The sequence below is a fragment of the Vombatus ursinus genome, unplaced genomic scaffold (assembly GCF_900497805.2).
Source record: "Vombatus ursinus unplaced genomic scaffold, bare-nosed wombat genome assembly UNPS02014818.1, whole genome shotgun sequence".
Classification (NCBI taxonomy): domain Eukaryota; kingdom Metazoa; phylum Chordata; class Mammalia; order Diprotodontia; family Vombatidae; genus Vombatus; species Vombatus ursinus.
The window spans coordinates 48,546,520-48,567,004 of NW_020954596.1; the positions used below are offsets into that span (position 1 = coordinate 48,546,520).

At 38.2% G+C, this 20,485-nt stretch overlaps 1 protein-coding gene across 1 annotated transcript in view; it reads left to right on the forward strand.

Annotated features, from left to right (window-relative positions):
• KLB (klotho beta) overlaps window positions 1-19,854 on the forward strand; it is a 36,696-nt gene extending 16,842 nt beyond the window's left edge. The window contains 4 exon segments of the mRNA XM_027836626.1: window positions 2,773-3,280; window positions 8,961-9,229; window positions 15,066-16,209; window positions 19,116-19,854. Coding sequence (XP_027692427.1) covers window positions 2,773-3,280; window positions 8,961-9,229; window positions 15,066-16,209; window positions 19,116-19,513 — 2,319 coding nt within the window. The 3' untranslated portion in view covers window positions 19,514-19,854.
• The last annotated feature ends 631 nt before the right edge of the window (window positions 19,855-20,485 follow it).

Here is a 20,485-nt window from a genome sequence, read left to right on the forward strand (position 1 = left end):
ACGGAGTCATACTTCCCCATATCCCTTAATTTTCTTTTCACAGTAGACCACCAGAGCCACAGACTAGCAAAATAAACTGTCAAACTCACTATCTCTAAGCAATACTTTCACCTAGTTATTTGGCAAATACTATAAACTTCTAATTATGAGGGTGCTTCCAACCCATCCCCCTTCTTTGCATGTGGGTAGAGAAGTTCTTTCCAATCCAAAGTAAAGATGACCTTAGATACAGCGATAACCTCTTCAAATAACAAAGAAGGTGAAAGAAACTCCAAAGTACATCAAGGTCACCCTGTGAAGTGAACAGTATATACAGTATATATGATTTTCATAGAAGGCTGACCTGGAGAAGCCTTGTAGTAGCAACTGCTTGCTGTGTTTTCAACTGTATGGTTCCTGATAGAAACAAGGTTTTACCATAGCTTTTGCTAATGTATCAACTTTTATATATCCTACTAAAGGAAATATCATTAGCTAAAAACAGAATTCATATTAAAGGTCTAAACTCCCTCTCTAGTAGAAATGAGTGATGAATTTGCATTGTTTCTCACATTTGTGTGTGATGGAGTATTTTCAGTACAGTGGGCTAAGGGTTAGAGCCTATGATCTAGGAACAGAGAAAAGCTAACTTCTTTATACAAGGAATAAACCTGAAGCCTTGCAATTTCCAGTACTAGGTTCTATAACCCAGTTTAATTTTTAAATATGATGCTGTTTGGATTTCAGTCTGAAAACTCTTGTCTGCCTTGTAAGCTTGGTAGTTTGGAAGACAGCTCTAAAGATAATAGATCTCCTTGTTCAGGTCACTATATACTGTTATCTTAACTATGGCTAAAATCAGCTGTGAATACCTAAGTCTGCTGAAGTTTACTGATTTATAAAATAAAGACAGAGAATAATAACAACAATAATATACTTGTGTATACTACTTTAAAGCATTATGTAAATTCTCAAATTCTCAAGGTAAGCTATGTCCTTCACAAAGCCTTTCATGATAACTTCAGTCAACAATGAGTTCTCCCTTTCTTCACTGCCCAAACCACCATTTGTTATCTGTCCCATACACGTGACCCATACTTATTTTGTTCTGTTTTCATTTTGATGCTTTACTATAGGCTGCATCAGGACATCTAGTGGTTAAAGTGTTGGAACTACACTTAGGAAGCCTGGAGTTCAAATTCTGCCTCAGACACTATGTAAGTCTAGGCAAATCATTTAACTTCTCTGGGCTTCAGTTTCCTCATCTGTAAAATGAGAAATTAGACTTGAGGACCGGTAAGGCCATTTCTAGCTCTAACTACATGAAACTCCCTTAGCCTCGGTTTTCTCATCTATAAAATGGGAAGGATAATAGTACCTATTTCATAGGATCATCGAGAGGATCAAATAAGATAATATATGTAAAGTACTTTGCAAATATTAAAGCTATTATTTATGTCAGCTATTATCATGTTATTCCTTAATTTGTTTATGAATTTAATATTGTCTTCCCAACAATATTTTAAAATTTCAAATGGCAAAGGAGAATGCTATCAATCAGTTTGGTCAAACTCAAGTAGAAAAAGAAGATATTAAATCATACCTAAAGGTCCTGTTGTGTACATATTGAGTTAGAAAAACACATATGGTAGCACAGTGGATAGAGCACCAGCCTTGGAGTCAGGAGGACCTCAGTTCAAATCCGACCTCAGATACTTGACACTTACTAGCTGTGTGACCCGAGGCAAGTCACTTGACCCCATTGCCTCACCAAGAAAAGAAAAACAGATATTAACATTATGAATGTTCAATTGTATTTTTATTTAGATTTTCATCTTGTTCCAGCCCCACTGAGAGTGTTTCACACCTTTGCTATATATGACATGTTGCCTAATACTAGTATTATATGAGGGGTTCAGTTAATAATACTCTTTGAATGATTAAAGGAAGAAGGAAATAATCATTTATTAAACACCAGTTAACCACTGTCTGCCTTAGTTTCCTCAGATGTAAAATGTGAATGCTAAGAGCACCTACCTCCCAAGATTGTTGAGAGGATCAAATGAGATAATAATTGTGAAGTGCTTACTTAGCACACTCGCTGGCACGGAGTAGGCACTTAATAAATGCTTATTCCCTTTTCTCCCTCCTCATTTGATCCTCACAAATAAGAGACAGGGCTGTTATTATCCCCGTCTTAATATTATTATCCCCATTCTAATTCTATATTTCTAACCCTAATTCTGTTTCTAACCTCCCATTCCACTTCTAACTCTGACTCTGAGTCTGGGGTCAGGAAGAATTGAAGTCAAATCTGATCTTACACACTTCCTAGTTGTGTGACCCTGGGCAAGTCACTTAACCACTGTCTGCCTCAGTTTCCTCTACAGTAAAATGGGGATAATAATAGCACCTGACAGGATTGTTATGAGGATTAAATGAGATAATGTATGTAAAGTGGTTAGCACAGTGGTTGGTATACAATAGGTACTTAATAAGTAAAGGCTTATTGATTGGTTGTGGAGTCAGTAAGAATATCCTTATGCAATTCCTTCATTAATCAGATTCACCATCACTCTTCTGGCTTCAAGGGAGGTGGGGGTGGGGAGGTGGTAGCAGTTGTAGACTTTGGTTGGAGATTGCCATGTTGCAAGACCCTCACTGTGTGGGATTTCCCATGATAATCCACTCCTCCTTCTATATCACTAATACAGCCAATGAAGGGACATTCCATAAACAAATTTATTTACGTAGTGATATAGTAAGTTCTAATAACACTTTCTTTTTTATCAGGCTCATGCCAAAGTCTGGCATAATTACAATACAAACTTTCGACCACATCAGAAAGGTTTATTATCAATAACCTTGGGATCCCACTGGATTGTACCAAACAAATCAGAAAACAACCTGGATGTCCTTAAGTGCCAACAATCTGTGACTTCTGTGATGGGATGGTTTGCCAACCCTATCCATGGGGATGGGGATTATCCAAAAATAATGAAGGACTTACTTCCTTTTCTCCCTCAGTTCTCTGAAGCTGATAAAACTGAAGTGAGGGGCACAGCTGATTTCTTTGCCTTTTCCTTTGGACCCAATAATTTCAAACCTCCAAGTACCATGGCAAAAATGGGGCAAAATGTATCACTCAATTTAAGAGAAGTACTAAAGTGGATTAAATTAGAATACAACAACCCAGAGATCCTCATAACTGAGAATGGCTGGTTCACAGACAATCACGTGAAAACAGAAGACACAACAGCGATCTACATGATGAAGAATTTCCTTAATAAGGTTCTTCAAGGTTAGTTGGACATTAGCTCAAGATTTCTTAAATGTTGACATCATGGGTACCTAAAGAACTTGGGGGCTGGGAGACTTTTTTTTTTCAAAGTGACAGTAAGTTTGATGTTGAGAATGATATGCTATGAAAAAATTTAAATTTAAATTTCCTTATAATGACGTGAAAAGAATGTTTATTTCTTTCCATATCTCTTGCACCTAGAAAATACTTTACACATAGCAGCAAATGTTAATAAATAATTATTGAGTTGATTTGAGGCTTCAGAAACATCCAAGATGGCAGGATGTTACTACTTTTTGTTTCATTATTGCAAATTAACAAATATATTTGAGAAACAAGCAGCGTGGCATAATGGAGACAGTACTGGTTTGGGGATCAGAAGACCTGAGTTGGAATCCTAATCCCATCACTTACTGGCTATGTGACTCCTGAGCAAGTTACTTGATCTTTGTATCTCATATTCTTTATCTGTTAAGTGGGCATAACAATGCTTAGATTAAATTACCTGTATTGTTACCTTTAACAATAGTTATGAAAGAGTTTCATAAACTTTAATAGGCTTTATAAATGTGAGTTGTTATATTTAAAGATAGCTGGTAACATTTTCTACTTACAATATGTTAGGTAGAGTTGTTGGGTTGTTTGTTTTTGTTTTTGTTTTGAAATTATAAATCCTTTTACTCTGACAGAGATCCAAGTAATAGAAAGGTCTTGAGAGAAAGGAATGCACCATACAAGGCAAAACTGTGTAATTTCCAATGTTTGACTTTCCTATATAGCTAGGGCTCCTAACTGATCAGTCAGTCAACAGTTATTTAATAAGCACCTGCTACATCCCAGGCCCAGAGCCAAATGCTGAGGATACAAAGAAAAAAAAGGCAAAAACAGTGTCTGCCCTCTAGGAGCTTACAATCTAATGGTAGAGACAAGATGTGAAGAGCTATGTACAAACAAAATAAATGCAGGATAAATTGGAGATAATCTTAAAGAAATCAATATGGCAGTTGGAAGTTTGATGGTTAATATTTTACCCCATCCATCATGTATACAGGAACATCTACAGATTTTTTTTTTTACTACAGTAATGTGATGGAAGGAAGACTAGACTTAATTCTTGTTTCCCCAGGAAAGTTGTGTACCAACTTATTCAAATTAATGGAATCTCAGAATCTTGGTACAGTTTATAAGATCTTAGTACTAGCTATCACTTAATCTGGCATACCTTGTATATGTTTTAGTGGACCTGGAAAATGTATTTTCTGCTATCCCAAAGGAAAAGTCATAGTCTGTGCAAGGAAGACAAGAGAGACTCACTTGGGCTTCTAAGTCTGATCTAGCAGTATGACTCATTCCTATTCTCTGTGCCTGTGGGGATATATTCACACATACACCTTCTCTAGTTGAATTTTCCTCGAGGTCACACTGAACCAAAGGAGCAGATTTTTTTTTTTTGCATTTTTTTGCTTTTTTTTTTTAATTTATTCATTTTTAGTTTTCAGCTTTCACTTACAAGCTTTTGAGTTTTAAATTTTCTCCCCTTCCTCCCCTCCCCCCTTCTCAAGACAGCATGCAATCTCATATAGGCTCTACTTATACATTTTTATTAAACATATTTTCACATTAGTCATGTTGTAAAGAATTAGAACAAATGAGAGGAACCAGTAGAAATAAGAACTAAAACAGAATAAAAACAAAAAAAAAAAGAGAGAGAGCAAATAGTATGCTTCGATCTGCATTCAGACTCGATAGTTCCTTCCCTGGATGTGGATAGCATTTTCCATAATGAGACTTTTGGAGTTGTCTTAGATTCTTGCATTACTGAAAAGTGCTAAGTCTATCAAAGTCAGTCATCACACAATGTGGCTGTTACTGTGTCTGATGTTCTTGTGGTACTGCTCACTTCACTCAGCATCAGTCCATATAAGTCCTTCCAGGTTTTTTTTAAATTCTCCTGTTCATCATTTCTTATAGCACAGTAGTATTCCATTACATTCACATACCACAACTTGTTCAGCCATTCCCCAATTGATGGGCATCCCCTCAATTTCCAATTCTTGGCCACCACAAAAAGAGCCACTATAAATATTTTTGTACACGTGGGTCTTTTTCCCATTTTTATGATCTCTTTGAGATACAGCCCTAGAAGAGGTATAGAGCTGATTTTTAAAAAGTCTATACTAAGGGGGCAGCTAGGTTGTGCAGTGGATAGAGCACCGGCTCTGGAGTCAGAAGGACCTGAGTTCAAATCCGGCGTCAGATATTTGATACTTACTGGCTGTGTCACCCTGGGCAAGTCACTTAACCCCAACTGCCCCACCAAAAAAACAAAACAAAGAGTCTATACTAAGATGTTCACCCCCCTGGAGTCTATTGCTAAAAAAAGAAAGGGAGGGGGGAATTAAGATATTCCCTAAAAATGTAGACATGTATCCTCACTCTAACAGAAATTATTACCTCTTCATAAAGATTTTTCATAATACCAACTTAGTCTGAGAGTTGGGAAAACAGTGGATGGATAGTTTGGGGGTAGGAAGTAAAGTTCTTTCTCTGACACAGACTGCCTGTATAATTTTTTTCCACTTAGTAGTATTTTTTCAATTACATGTAAAGATTAGTTTCAACATTCACTTTTATAAGATTTTGAGTTCTAAATTTTTTTCTCCCTCCTCCCCAAGACAGCAAGCAATCTGATATAGGCTATACATGTACAATCATATTAAATGTATTTCCACATTAGTCATGTTGTAAAAGAAGAATCAGAACAAAAGGGAAAAACCACAAGAAAGAAAAAAGAGAAAATACTATGCCTCGATCTGCATTCAGAAGCCATAATTCTTTCTCTAGATGTGGATAGCATTTTCCATCACAAGTCTTTTGAAATTGTCTTAGATCATTGCATTGCTCAGAAGAGCTAAGTCTGTCAAAGCTGATCATTGCACAATGTTGCTGTTACTGTGTACAATGTTCTTCTGGTTCAGCTCACTTCACTCAGCATCAGTTAATGTAAGTCCAGGTTTTTTCTGAAATCTGCTCGCTCATCATTTCTTTCTTTTTTGTTTTGTTTTATTTTGTTTTGTTTTGGTGAGGCAATGGGGTTAAGTGACTTGCCCAGAGTCACACAGTTAGTAAGTGTTAAGCATCTGAGGCCAGATTTGAACTCAGGTCCTCCTGACTCCAGGACTGATGCTTTATTCACTGAGCCCCCTAGCTGCCCCCTTCATCATTTCTTATAGCACAATAACATTCCATTACATTCATATACCACTACTTGTTCAGCCATTCCCTAAATGATGGGCCTCTCCTCAATTTCCAATTCTTGGTCACCACAAAAAGAGCTGCTATAAATATTTTTGTACATTTGGGTCCTTTTCCATTTTTTGTGATCTCTTTGGGCTACCTATATCATTTAACAGACAAGTCTAAATTTAATGTCAGTGCCCCCAGGCAACTCTCTGAGGTTAAGAAGTACAGAACATTTGCCTATATATATATATATATATGTAAAGGAAGCTCCTTAAGCCAGTTAAATCATAAATCTGTGTAATATTAATAATAATATTTCATTCTTACTTAACCTATTAATGTTGATGAATCGTAGCATTTTAGCATTTGAAGGGACTTTATTTAGTCTAATCCCCTAATTTTACAAATGACACCCACAGAAATTAAGTAACTTGCTTACAAGTAGCAGATTTTAGGGACTAGAACTCAGGTCAAGAGCTTTTCTATTATTTACTACTGCCCTTCTTTCTCACCTGTGTCCCAATGACTTCTTTGTTGATAAAAATCACACTGGCTCTTTTAAGTAGACATTTTTAGTCAAAAACAAATGTTTTAAAAATAAACAAATTAATGAATTTTAAATAAAAAAGAAAAAAACAAATGTTTGAAAATTAGATATAAGAAGACATGTCCCCTAAATTCATAGGTAAAGCATATTCGTTCAACAAACATTTATTAAATGCCTGCTATAAACAATTCACTGACTTAGGCATGAGGGGAAACTATAAAGATAGATATACTCCATTCCCTGCCATCAAGGAGCTTCCAATCTAGTAAGGGAAATAAGATGTTCAGGCAAATAATAATATAAAATAATACATTAATATAATAATACAGAATAGTACATATTTAACTTATTGTTGTTTGTCCTTTGTCCTTCATTCTCAAAGAGGACCAATGACATCAGGAAGGTGATGTCTTGACTTACAAGTGAATTGGATTTAAGTGAGGCAGGGCTGTACAAAGTCACTAGCCTCATCCTCTTCTTCAGAGTCATCTGGGTCCAGCGGCAAGACATAGATCAGGATGACTAGAGATGGTCCCAGATGCAGCGGGAAACCTTGGCCTTTTTAAAGTAAGTTCTTTCCAGGCCTCAGTTTGTCTGAAGGAAGACCCATTCAGTGATTAAGGCTAAGTAAGAAATGAGGCAAAAAATGGCCTCTTTTACCTACTTTAAAAAAAAAAAAGATCACTGTGGGAGGGGAAGACCTTCAGGGTTTCTGGCCTGAAAAGATACAATTGCTGTTTACACTATGAGCCATCAAAACCCAAACAATAACCAATGAGGCTTGGGTTGGGAATTATTGTTGGCCACTCAGTGAGAGGCAAAGTGATTTTGGTTTAAGGCATGGTCAAGTAGCTCCATTTGAATCCAATGGGCTTTATCAAAGCCTGGTTTTCCAGTGCTGTATTTCAAGAAATCTTAAATGAAACTACATGGGGCAAAAGAGTTAATTGTCCCAGATTTTTTTTTTAATGATTGAATAAATAAGTAGGGAAGAGGAAAAAAAATCTAGCCTGTAAACACCCCACCCCCCTGCCTGATGTCTTGCAAGGTTTCAGCAATTAAAATTTATATTCCTTTGGGCAGAGCAACCACAGGTAAGGGTATGATTCCCCATGTGGACAGAAGGAGAGGAGGGAGGCAGAGAAGGAAGGAAGAAAGAAGGAAGGAAAGAAGGAAGGAAAGAAGGAAGGAGGGAGTGAGTATTGCCCCCTGGAAGTGACTGCTTGGGTTCCCAGTGGGGTAGCTACTATTACTCACTGATTGTTGTTTGACCCTCTTTCTCAAAGATGACCAGTGACATCAGGAAGGTGGTGTCTTAACTTGAAAGTGAATTGGATTTAACTCGTGAAGCAGTACAAAAGGCTAGAAGATCAGGTGAAGGAGGGATTGTTTCTAGTTGTGAGCAACAGGGAAGGAATTGAGACTCTTAGTTGCAAAAGTGTTTGTTTGTTTGTTTGTTTGTTTGTTTTTCTTGACCATATCCTAAGGATAATATACACTGATTGGTGACTTATATTTTGGATAAAAAGAACTGTCATTTTTTGGGAGTGATTATTGATCTAAAGATTAGGTAATTTTATGGCATGCACTGCCCAGACATCATAATGGGTATTATTAATGAATTTTCACACCTCAGACAAGTGTGAGACCCTTAAAGCTAATTAATGTTTTCCCTCTGTTGAGTATCTCCAGTTTATCCAAAATGCATTTTGTGTATTCATAGTTGTTTGTCTTGCCTCCCCCGTTAGAGTAAGCTACTTGAGGGGAGGGACTTTCTTTGCATCCCCAGCACTTAGCACAGTGCCTGGCACTGTGTAGTCCTTTAATACATGTTTACTGACTGATTTGAGAGCACTCAAATCAATTCCAATTTCTTTTTTTCCCCTGCAGCAATAAAATATGATGAAACAAGGGTGTTTGGTTACACAGCTTGGTCTCTGCTGGATGGCTTTGAATGGCAAGATGCTCATACTATCAGACGGGGTTTGTTTTATGTGGATTTCAGTAGCAAAGAGAAAGAAAGAAAACCCAAGTCGTCTGCACATTACTACAAACAAATCATAAAAGAGAATGGATTCCTCTTAAAAGACTCCACACCTGATGTGCAGGGTCAGTTTCCCTGTGACTTTTCCTGGGGCATTACGGAATCTGTTCTAAAGGTAAGTTGCCATGGATAAATGAGACAAGTTGACTGCAAGATGGAATGAACAGTAGATGTATTATATAATGTTATTAACTAGGCTTCAGTTCACTGGGTTTAGAGCAGGCAGTGCAGTGTAATGAATAGAGCTTGGGCTTGAAGTATTCTGATCCTTACTGCGTGGCACATAACCTCTTTGAGATGCAGCTTCCCGGTCTCTAAAATGAGGATGATGACATCTGCTTTATTGATGGTACAGGGATCATGAGGATCTAATGAGGTTATGGCAAGTGCTTTGCAACATTAAAATGATATATGAATGTCAGTTATTATCAGAAGTCGTCAAGGACCATAGCAAATAACATGCAATAGTAGCCTGATATACAGTTGATTTAGATGGCAGACAAAATAATTTTTTTCATTCTCTTTTTAAATGTAAACTTAGAGAGGTCACTTGGTTTTTAAACCTAGGTGCTGACCTTTAAGACTAGAACACTGTTCAGTGCTTTCTACAATGGCCACTAACTGTACTACTGCAAGTAAAGCACTTTAAGGGTTTATTACGAGCAGATGGTCCAGTACTACGTGAGTTAATGAGGACTAAGAAGTCCATACAGGCTTGTTTGCTCTCCCGTCTTCATGGGCATCAGTTTTAGCTGTAGCTCGACATCTGTTAAAAGAAAACACAGAACACTGGTAACATCTCTCAAGCAAGACTAGGAGATAGTGGGGGGTTGCACTGGTGTAAGCCCTTCTGGGGAAAAACAGTTCTAAATACATGCCCAGCTCTGCATAGAGCAATAGCGCCATCTTCACACACAAAGGACAGCACTATTTTTGGGGAAAGGGACAGGAAGTTCACATTCAATCTCAGGACAGTTTACTAAGATTTCATTCTGCTGATGAGGAGGAAGAAAGACAGACAGATAGAAAGAGATAGACACAGACAAACAGAGAGAGAAACGGAGATAGACATACAGACAGATTTGGAGGAATTAAGTTATTGTTTGTTGTTCCATTATTTTTCAGTCATGTCTGACTCTTTGTGACTTTTCTTGGCAAAGATACTGATGTGGTCTGTTATTTCCCTTTCCTGCTCATTTTACAGATGAAGAATTGAGGCAAAGAGGGTTAAGCAACTTGTCTAGGGTCACACAACTCATATGTGTCTGAGGCCAAATTTGAACTCAGGAAGATGAGTCTTCCTGACATCAGGCCCAGTGCTCCATCCACTGCGCCACTTAGTTGCTGAAGATGCCAAAAATCAGTTTTGTTCATCTAATGATCCACATGTTTTCCAAAAGAATCATTTAAAAAATTTACAAGAAAGGAAGTCACATTTCCAGGCCTTCCAAAGAAGCAAACTCTGTCCTAGAAAGCTGACTTAAAGCCTTCTCAGGAAAAACTTCAGGAATGTTTGTCCAGTGGGCAGCCTAAAATCACTTTGTGGAAAACCTAGTGCTGCTTTCACTGTCCCTAAATCTCTAACAGGGTCTTCTAAAGAATAGGTGTTAAACTCCCTAGATCACGTGTGGCCCTGAGTGGGGACTGAATCAAATTAAAATGTAATAGGGAAATGTTTATCAAAACAAATAAAAATATAATAAGACATAGAAATTAGTTCACTTTAAAACTAAGTCAAATTGTACAAATTGGTGGCCCTCGTTTCCATTTGAAATTGATACTACTGTTCTTAAACATCAAATGTAATTTGGTTCATTTGAAATCTCTAAAATCTTTGAAGCTTAACACCAGTGTGACACTGGGCAATTCATTTAACTTATCTGGGTCAATTACATCATTGGTAAAATTATGGCCTCTAAGGTGTCTTACAGCTCTGAAGCTATGAGCAGTGATCCTATGATTGCGTCCCTTACTCCAGCAAAGCTTTTTCATTCTAGATGTTCTGTTATCTGTCAATCAGTCACCATAGCATAGCTGTTCTGAGTTACTAGAAGCAAGGCTCTATCCTAAACTCTGTGGAAGACATAAGGAAGCATGATCCCTGAACTCAAGAAACTTATTTACAATTTAATGGAAAGGGAACAAGATGTTCCTATAGGGAAAATGCATTAATAAGACTGAATTGTATATCATAAAAGGCAATTGAGAAGTATGGGTAATAGGGAAGCTCTGAGGAGACTCAGATAACTTAGGCCTGGAGTGCTTATGGAAGGCTTCGTGGAAATTGTAAAATATGACCTCAAGTTTGAAGGATGGATAGAATTTGAAGGCAGAAGAATATTCCAGGGAGGGGTCATAGTAGAAATGAAGGCAAGAATGACTGGGAGACAGTGATAGGCCAGTGTGGCTGAAACAGGACTCATGTAAGGAAGCTATAGAAGACGAGCTTAAAATACAGGTTGGGGTCAGGTTGTGGGGGGAAGGCCGCAAAGTGACAATCTAAGGAGACTGGAAGTTATCTTGTATTGAAGAGTCCTTAAAGGTGTTTGAACTAGAAACACAATGAAACCAGTATTTTAGGAAGATGAGTATAGCATCTCCTCTACAGCCTTCTCTCATTTACCCACACCATGTCAGGTTTGATGATAAGGTTGGGATTGGCATGCATCTCCTTTAATTTTATGCTAGACCCCCTTACTATGTACAACTACTATCTCCTCCAATGGACAGGTGATAATCTTTGAAGATTTTTAAAAGCCAAGTAAACATTCTTTCTTCAGGGTGGTTTAAATGTGGTGCTGCTTGAAGGTAGGAGGATGGGTAAGATGATGGGTAAGATGACCTCTTGTGACCTGTTTCCAATATTGATTCCATAAACTTTCAAATAGCATTGAACCTGGCCATCATCCAGGCTAGAAATTTACTTAAATAGCTATGTACACATAGATTTAGGCTAATGTATACATGAATAATCAATGTTCTTGGAGTTTAATGTCCTAGATAACTATTTGACAGATGGCAGGCGTGCAGGTTTGTAATTAGACTATGGAAGATGACATGTAAGGTGTGTGTGTGTGGGCAATATTTACTGAAAAGTTAATTGTCATTTAATCCAGGTACAGTTAATTCCACATGTGGGGGGGGGGGGGAAACTTCTTAGCAGATAAGGAATTCTTTCCTATTTAGCACCAAATTTGGGAAATGTTTTTCCTAAGCCATCTTCTGTTGGTTTTAGTTGATTTAGGCCTGGGAGCATAAGCAGCAGCTTTTTTACCCAAGAAAATTTCAGATTAGCAAGAGGCTGATGCGGTCCTGTGACCTAGAAAAGTTTAACTAGACTCAGGTCTAGGAGGTGATGAAGGTGGTCTGCCAGCACATAATTGCAGGTGTCTTGATTGTAGAGATGTGACTTAAAACTTCCTGTTTCCATTTGTGGGACGGAGAAGAAAGTGGCAGAGAAGTTTTAGTTTACTTTAAGGGAAGAAGCTGAAAAGGGGCTTTTGTCATTGTCTCTGGAGGTGTACCTCTGGCAATCGCCCCTGTGGAAGAAAAACTCTGTACTGTGTTTTAGCCAAAGTGTGTCGGGAAAAATTTATTGTGATATACAAATATTAGATGAAAAGTGGCTTAATGAGTAGAGAGAGCTGTTTTGGAGACCTGGCATCTAGTCTCACCTCTGACATATAGGTGGCTTGACTCCTCAATGCCCTAGGCAAATCTCTAGCACTTTAAGTGGCTGACTCAGAGTTCCCTAGGTCAATGATATCTCAAGTCCAGTCCCTAGAAACATTCCTGCTTGAGAGAGGTGCCACCCACCACAGTTTCCCCAGCTAATTAGAATGCTATCCCTCCCAAGCAATTTCCACTTCTGTTTTGCAGGAACTCTAAAACAAAAGACAAGACTCTGCAGCAAAGTCTAAAAAAAAAAAAAGGTAAATAGTTTAACTTTAGTGTGTTATGATTTACTTTAAAAGAACAATAGTAGGGCAGCTAGGTGGTGCAGTGGATAAAGCACAGGCCCTGAAGTCAGGAGGACCTGAGTTCAAATCCAGCCTCAAACCAAACACTTGATGCTTACTGGCTGTGTGACCCTGGGCAAGTCACTTAACCCCAATTGCCTTAAAAAAAAAAAAAAGAGCAATAGTAATGTTAATGCTGATACCTCAGAGAAATATCTTCCAGAAACCAATTACACTGTGTTTACTAGTACCCTTTCAATCTGGTCAAAGATGAACAAAGAGATACTTTTCTTAATCAAATTAAATAGACATTTCTACTAATGTAGAAGACATAAAAAGATTGCTTCAGTTTTGGGGAATCTAGACCCTCCCTGAAACTGATTAAATCTTCTATTCAAGGAGGACTGATTAAATTAAATCTGATTTAAGTGAGACAAGGATGTCAGTGCCCTATTTTTTTTAACTATTTCATAATTGTTAAAGGCTCAAAAAGAGGGTCCCTAAATGAAACAGTCTGATTCCAGATCATAAAAGTATTTATTGTGTGAGAAGAGTTTGCTTGTATAAGCAAAGCAGAGAGGGAGAATTCTCAGCTGCTCAAAGGAGAGTAGGGAAAGGGTGGGATAATATATTTTCTAGAGGTTCGAAAGGAGGAGCTGGGTTAAGGGGAGGGGTACATTTGTAGACACAATAAGCCAGGATGTTTAGAAAGTCCAGAGCAAAGTCTTGATTCTGTGGCTGCTGCTCCAGGTTGCCTGTAAGCTGCTCGATCTGTGGTTTCTGGCAGCTACAGGAATCTTCAAATTTGGCTAGATTTCACTCACAAAAGATCACTGGTATGTCAAGCAGCGCTGAGCCTCAGAAATCCTTCTAAGTGGCTGATTGTTGTGTAACTCCATTGTCTAGACCCTCTGTGAAGAAGGGAAGTTCTAATATATAGTATAGTCATTACAGAGCCCATTTTCAGATAACACGTTTATGCCCTTACTGCCATATAATCATAATAATAGTTAAAATTTGTAGTGTGCTTTAAGGTTTACAAAGCATTTTACATGATTATCATCTCTTGTGTTCCCCATAAGAATCCTGTAAAAGTACAGTTATTATTCCCATTTTACAGATGAGGAAACTAAAGCCAAGAGAGGTTAAGTGACTTGCCCAGGATGGCAACAGCAGGTAATGGTTCCAGGCAGAATTTGAACTCAAATCTTCCTGACTTGAAGTTAGCACTATATCCATATCTGCCTCTGGAAGCATTCCACACCCTTTACCTATATTGAATCCTTTATGATTGACCAATTTCACATTCTCATCCTGTGGTAGCTTTCTAGAATTAGTTGTTTATTTGTTTGTTTTTTAAAAATTTAACAAGTCAAATGCCTGATTTTGTCTTAGCCTGGGTTGTAGCAACGTTAAACAAGGCAGGTGAAAATGGAGAAAGACATTTGAGAATGAGGAGATAGTAACCCTAGGAATAACTACTCAGTGATTTCTGGTGGAAATAGCAGTTTCTTTCCCAAATTAGATACAAGGAGTGGTTCCATGCCCGTATTTTCTGGTTTCCCTAGGAAATGTCAAGGATCATGCTACCCACCTCCTAACAGAGAGGTGATGGAGTCAGTGCAAATCAATACATATATTTTTTGGATATGTCCAAGAAAGAGTTTGTTTTGTTTGACCATCTATATTTGTTGTAAGGGTTTTATTTTTCTTTCATTTTCAGTTGGGGGGATGGAGGTTGAAGACTTTTGTTAATCAAAAAAAAATTATTGGAAAAAAAGAAAATGTTGAAAACCTAGGTTCATTTCTACTGGTCTCATGGAGATGAAAAGCCTAAGAACATAGGTCAAGATAAGCATCATATATTCCTTCTCAAGTTTTAATTAGAAACAAAAATAAAGTCATGGACTTTTCCTTCTAGGATCATAGAAGAGTGTCTTTGTCCATTCAAGCTTTTTTGCCTCATCTGAATGTGTTTCTTGTATTTCACAGGCTGAGTCAGTAGCTTCTTCACCACAGTTCAAGGACCCTCACTTATACTCATGGAATGTCTCTGGCAATGGACTGCTACACCGAGTAGAAGGGGTGACAATAAAAACAAGAGCCGCTCAATGCACAGATTTTGTCAGCATCAAAAAACAACTTGAATTGTTGGCAAAAATGAAAATTACCCACTACAGGTTTGCCCTGGACTGGTCCTTAATTCTGCCCAATGGAGACGTGTCTGGAGTTAACCGACAAGTTCTTAGGTATTACAGATGTGTGATCAGCGAGGTGATGAAACTCAACATTTCATCAATGGTCACCTTATACTATCCAACTCATGCTTACTTAGGCCTACCTGCACCTTTGCTCCAGAATGGAGGATGGCTAAACCAGTCAACTATTCATGCTTTTCGGGACTATGCAAATCTATGTTTTCAGGAACTTGGAGATTTGGTGAAGCTCTGGATCACTATCAATGAACCCAACAGATTGAGTGACATATACAACACCAGCAGCAATGACACATACAGGGCAGCTCACAATTTACTGATTGCCCATGCTCTGGTCTGGCATGTCTATGATAGCCAGTATAGACTTTCTCAGAATGGGGCAATCTCTCTGTCTCTGCATGCAGATTGGGCTGAACCTGCCAATCCCTTTATTGACTCTCACTTGAAAGCAGCAGAGCGATTTCTTCAGTTTGAAATTGCTTGGTTTGCAGAACCCATTTTCAAGACAGGAGACTACCCAGAAGCTATGAAGGAGTACATTGCCTTCAAGAACAAGGCAGGGCTCTCCAGCTCTGCGCTGCCACACTTCACAGATGAGGAAAGGAAGCTTATCAAAGGTTCAGCTGACTTCTGTGCCCTAAATCACTTTACCACAAGATTTGTCATCCATGAGCAGCAGAATGGTAGTCAGTACGATTTTGACCGAGATGTCCAGTTTCTACAAGACATCACCTGCCTGAGCTCCCCAACCCGCCAGGCAGTGATGCCATGGGGAGAGCGAAAGATTCTCAACTGGATCCAGAAAAATTATGGTGATATAGACATCTATATCACATCCAGTGGGATTGATGACCAGTCCCTGGAAAATGATGAACTCCGAAAATACTACTTAGAAAAATACATCCAGGAAGCTTTAAAAGGTAATCCCCAGGGGAGATGGGCAAAGATGATATAAAGGGCCTAGAATATTCTGGGTTTAGTGAAGTATTTAATGAAGTATCTAAGAAGCATATTCTTAGCAATGGCTAAAAGAGTGAGTAGGGAAGAATAGAAGAAGATAGTTGTAAGAAATCCTAGGCCCACCAGAATACAAATGACTTAGCAAGTAAGGTTAACAACTCACATTTACATTGAGCATTTCACAGTTTATAAAATATGTTATATATATTTAAGTTCATCCCAAAAACAACCTCATAAAGTAAATGCTTCAAGTGGTATTACACCATTTTAAAGATAAGGAAAATTAAAGGTAAGAGAAGTAATTAGCCCAAGGTTGTATAACAAGTCAGTGGCAGAACCACAACTTGAATCCAATTCTTTTTACTCCAAAGTCATCTCCATGATGCCATACCTGAAGACTGTTAGAATTCCTAGGTCAGAACTTGCAGAACTATGTGGATTTCAAGCAAATTCCAGAATTCAATTTAATTCAGTTTAGTCAATTAATTCAATCAATCAACATTAAGCACCTACCATATGCCAGGGCTGTGTTAGGTACTAGGGACACAAAAAGAGACAAAAGATAGTCTCTGCCCTCAAGAAGCTCACAATTTAATGGTAGAGGCAACAAACAAATATATAGAGACAAGTTATATACAGGATAAATAGGAAATAATTAATGGGGGGGGCACTGGAATTAAGAGGGGTTGGGAAAGGCTTCCAGTAGAAGATGAGATTTTTAACTGGGGCTTAAAGGAAGCCAGAAAAGCTGGTAGGTGGGATTGAGGGGGAAAAGCATTCCGGTGTGGAGGACAGCCAGAGAAAATGCCTAGAGCCAAGAGATAGAGATTACTGGAGGAAATGAAAAAAGAGATGACTCTTTAGTCTCTTTCCCCACATAAGCTGCCCAAGAAAAGGCCATTGAATTTGGCAAATAAGAACTCACTGGTAACTCTTGAGGAGAGTTTGGTGGCATAGCATATAGAGAGTTGAGCCTGGAGTCAGAAATACTCATCTCCCTGAGTTTAAATCTGGTCTTAGACACATAATCTGGTCCTGGGCAAGTCACTTAACCCTGTTTGCCTCAGTTTCCTCATCTGTAAAATGAACTGGAGAAGGAATTAGCAAACCATTCTTGTATCTTTGCCAAGATAACTCCAAAAGGGATCATTAAGAGTCGGAAACGACTGAAAAAAATGACTGAACAACAATAAGGTAACTCTTGAGAGAGCAGTTTCAGTGGAATGATGAGGTTAGAAGCCAGATAGTAAAGAAATTAAGAAGAGAGAGGAGAGAAAGTGGAGGCATCTATTAAGAACTCAAGAACAAAGGGCAGAAGAGATCTAGAAGAAAAATACTAGGAATACAAAAACAGAAAATAACATGGTCCTGGCCCTCATCAACTGTTTGCTGTGATCTTGACATTCTATCTTCCACCTCCAAGGCATCCATCCCCCTGTTCCTGGAATGTACCCCTTCAATTCTGATCCTTGGAATTCCAATTTTCCTCTAGCTCTTGTGCCACCTACAAGAGGAAGCTTTTCCTAATTCTCACCAGTTTTTAGTGCTCTTTTCTTCCTCAAGTTACCAAAAATTTACTTTCTGTGACATGCTTTGTCCCTCAGTAGAATATAAGCTTCTCAAGGAGGAGGGGCGATTTTTCATTTTGTCTGTATTTCTGCGGCCTAGTCCAATGCCTTGCATACAATAGCAATTTAACAAATGCCTACCTGATTGAGGTTTATAGTCTAACAGGGCAGGTATGACATGTATTGAATATGCTTGACAAAAAATAGAATGTAATAAGTGCAAAGGAGAAAAAGAGAAAAATTGCTCTAGGAAAAATTGTGGGGAAGATCAGTTCCCTATATCTGCTGGTTAGGGATTCCACTTGGGTGAAGAATGATCTTGTCACCTGGAAACTGGAACTTTTTGACCTAAAACCTGAACATTATATTGGAAAACTAATTTTAGTATATTCCAAACTCTGTATGAGTTAACAGGTAACATCACAGTCTTGGAAGTCAATGGACCTAGGATACATTTATGGAAGCACAGTGTCCAGCAAAAGGGGTCTGCCCTGCCAGACCATCTCTGGAATACTGTGTTCGGCTCTGAGTACCACAATGCAGAGAGGACACTTACATATCGGAATCCCAGAGACAAGCAACCAAGATACTGAGAGGCCTAGAGACCATATTATATTAAGGAAAACAGTCCAAACCGTTATAGCAGTGAGTCCCCCATTACTACAGGTCCCCAAGCAGAGCCTGGATGAGTACATTTTGGTGATATTTGTTCAGGTACAAATTGCACCAGATAACCTTAGAGGTCTCTCCCAAGCCTGATATTCTGTGATTTAATGGAGCAGAATAAATAGATTTAGGGCAGGAAGGGACCTCAGAAGCTTTCTAGTCTAACTCCCCTTCTTTTTCAGTTAAAAAAACAGAGGCCCAGGGAAGTTAGGTGATTTGCCCAAGGTAACAGAGATAATAAGAAACTGAGGAAGGATATGTACCATGGTCCTCTAACTCCAGAGACAGTGCTCTTCCTAGTGCACTGTAAATCCCGAAGCATTGTATAAACCTTGGAGCTACAGGAATGTTACTAATTAGTATTATATCAAAGGGACAATGGATGAATCCTTTGGTGATTACGACTATAGCTTATTTGTTTAAAGGAAAGTACATCTCCTATCTGTATATGTTAATCAGTCATCTAGCATTTATGTGCTAGGTGCTGGAAATACAACTAGAAACACAAAACTGAATCTGCCTTCAAGAAAATTTATATTCTCCTAAGGAAAGGGTTTACATGTTCTATATATATATATATATATATTAAATGGTATGGTTTACTAACACATATCCCAATCTCTCTTTTTCAGCTTACCTAATTGATAAAATCAAGATAAAAGGCTATTATGCATTTAAATTGACAGAAGAAAAATTTAAACCCAGATTCGGATTCTTCACATCTGATTTAAAAGCAAAGTCCTCAGTACAGTTTTACAACAACCTGATTAGCAGCAGGGGCTTTCCTTCTGAGCATACCAGTTTTGGATGTGGGGAGAGTCACCATGAAAAACAGTGCATTTTCTGCTTATTTCTTGAGAAGAAGAAACCATTGATATTCTTCGGTTGTTGTCTCTTTTCTACCCTGGCCCTACTTTTAACAGTTACCATTTTCCACAAGAGGAAGAGGAAAAAATATCATAAGGCAAGGAACTTGCAACAACACATTGTGATTCCATTGAAGAAAGGTCATAAGAGTATCCTCAGATAAACTGGTCTTATTTCCATCTGCCTTCAAAAGGCATGAATAAGCTCACTCCACCTTCCCCATTCCAAGTAGGTTAAAGGAAACGCATATAGAAAGAAGAAATGCTGGGATATTGTTTGTAACCAAGGGACTGACCATGGTTTTGTAGGATGATCCACATTAATTTTCCCTTAGGACCTGATATCAACAAATTAGGGTGGTGGGGTTTGAAGATAAAATCTTCCCTTAAACTGTGAGAAGTGCCATGTACCTAGGTGTTTTGTAAATTCTAACAAGTTCCTATTGGTCACTGTACATTTACATGGATAGATCTGGGTTGGTGGTTACAATACAAACAGAACCTTTAAAACACAAAATTGACTTCTGTTTGGTATTCTATACCAAAGATTTTTAATTCTTCCTTAAACTAGAAAGGCAGCAACATATTTGTTTATAAATCCCACTTTCCACAAGGTACTTTTTCTTTATGTCAGGGTGTACTTCCTAAATGGCTCAAGAAAAGGAACTTAAGTAAAAAAATAAAATAAAGAATATAGGGCAGAACCTGACTGTTCTCTAAATAGTTAACAGGTTAAAATCTTACAGTCAGAGTTTTTCAAAATTTTTCAGAAATGGGGCCTCAAGTACAGGGTCTAACCTGTACTTGAATAAGATCCAATGGTTATCCAGCCATTGCTTGAGAAGCCTTAAGCAAAGGGGGATCCTCTACCTTTTGAGGCTGCCCAATGCATTTTCTAATAGTTCTAATTGTGAGGTAGTCTTCCCTTACATTAAGTTGAGCTGAAATGTTTCTAGTTCTGTTTTCTGGGGACAAACAAAACAAATCTCAATCCTCTTCCACTTGAAAGCTCTTCAGATACTTCAAGAAAGCCATTTGGTCTATTCTGCCTTCTTTAGGTAAAGCATCCTCAGTTCCTTCAACTATTCCTAAAAGGGAAGGATCTTAAGGCTTTTCACTATCTCAGTTGCCTTCCT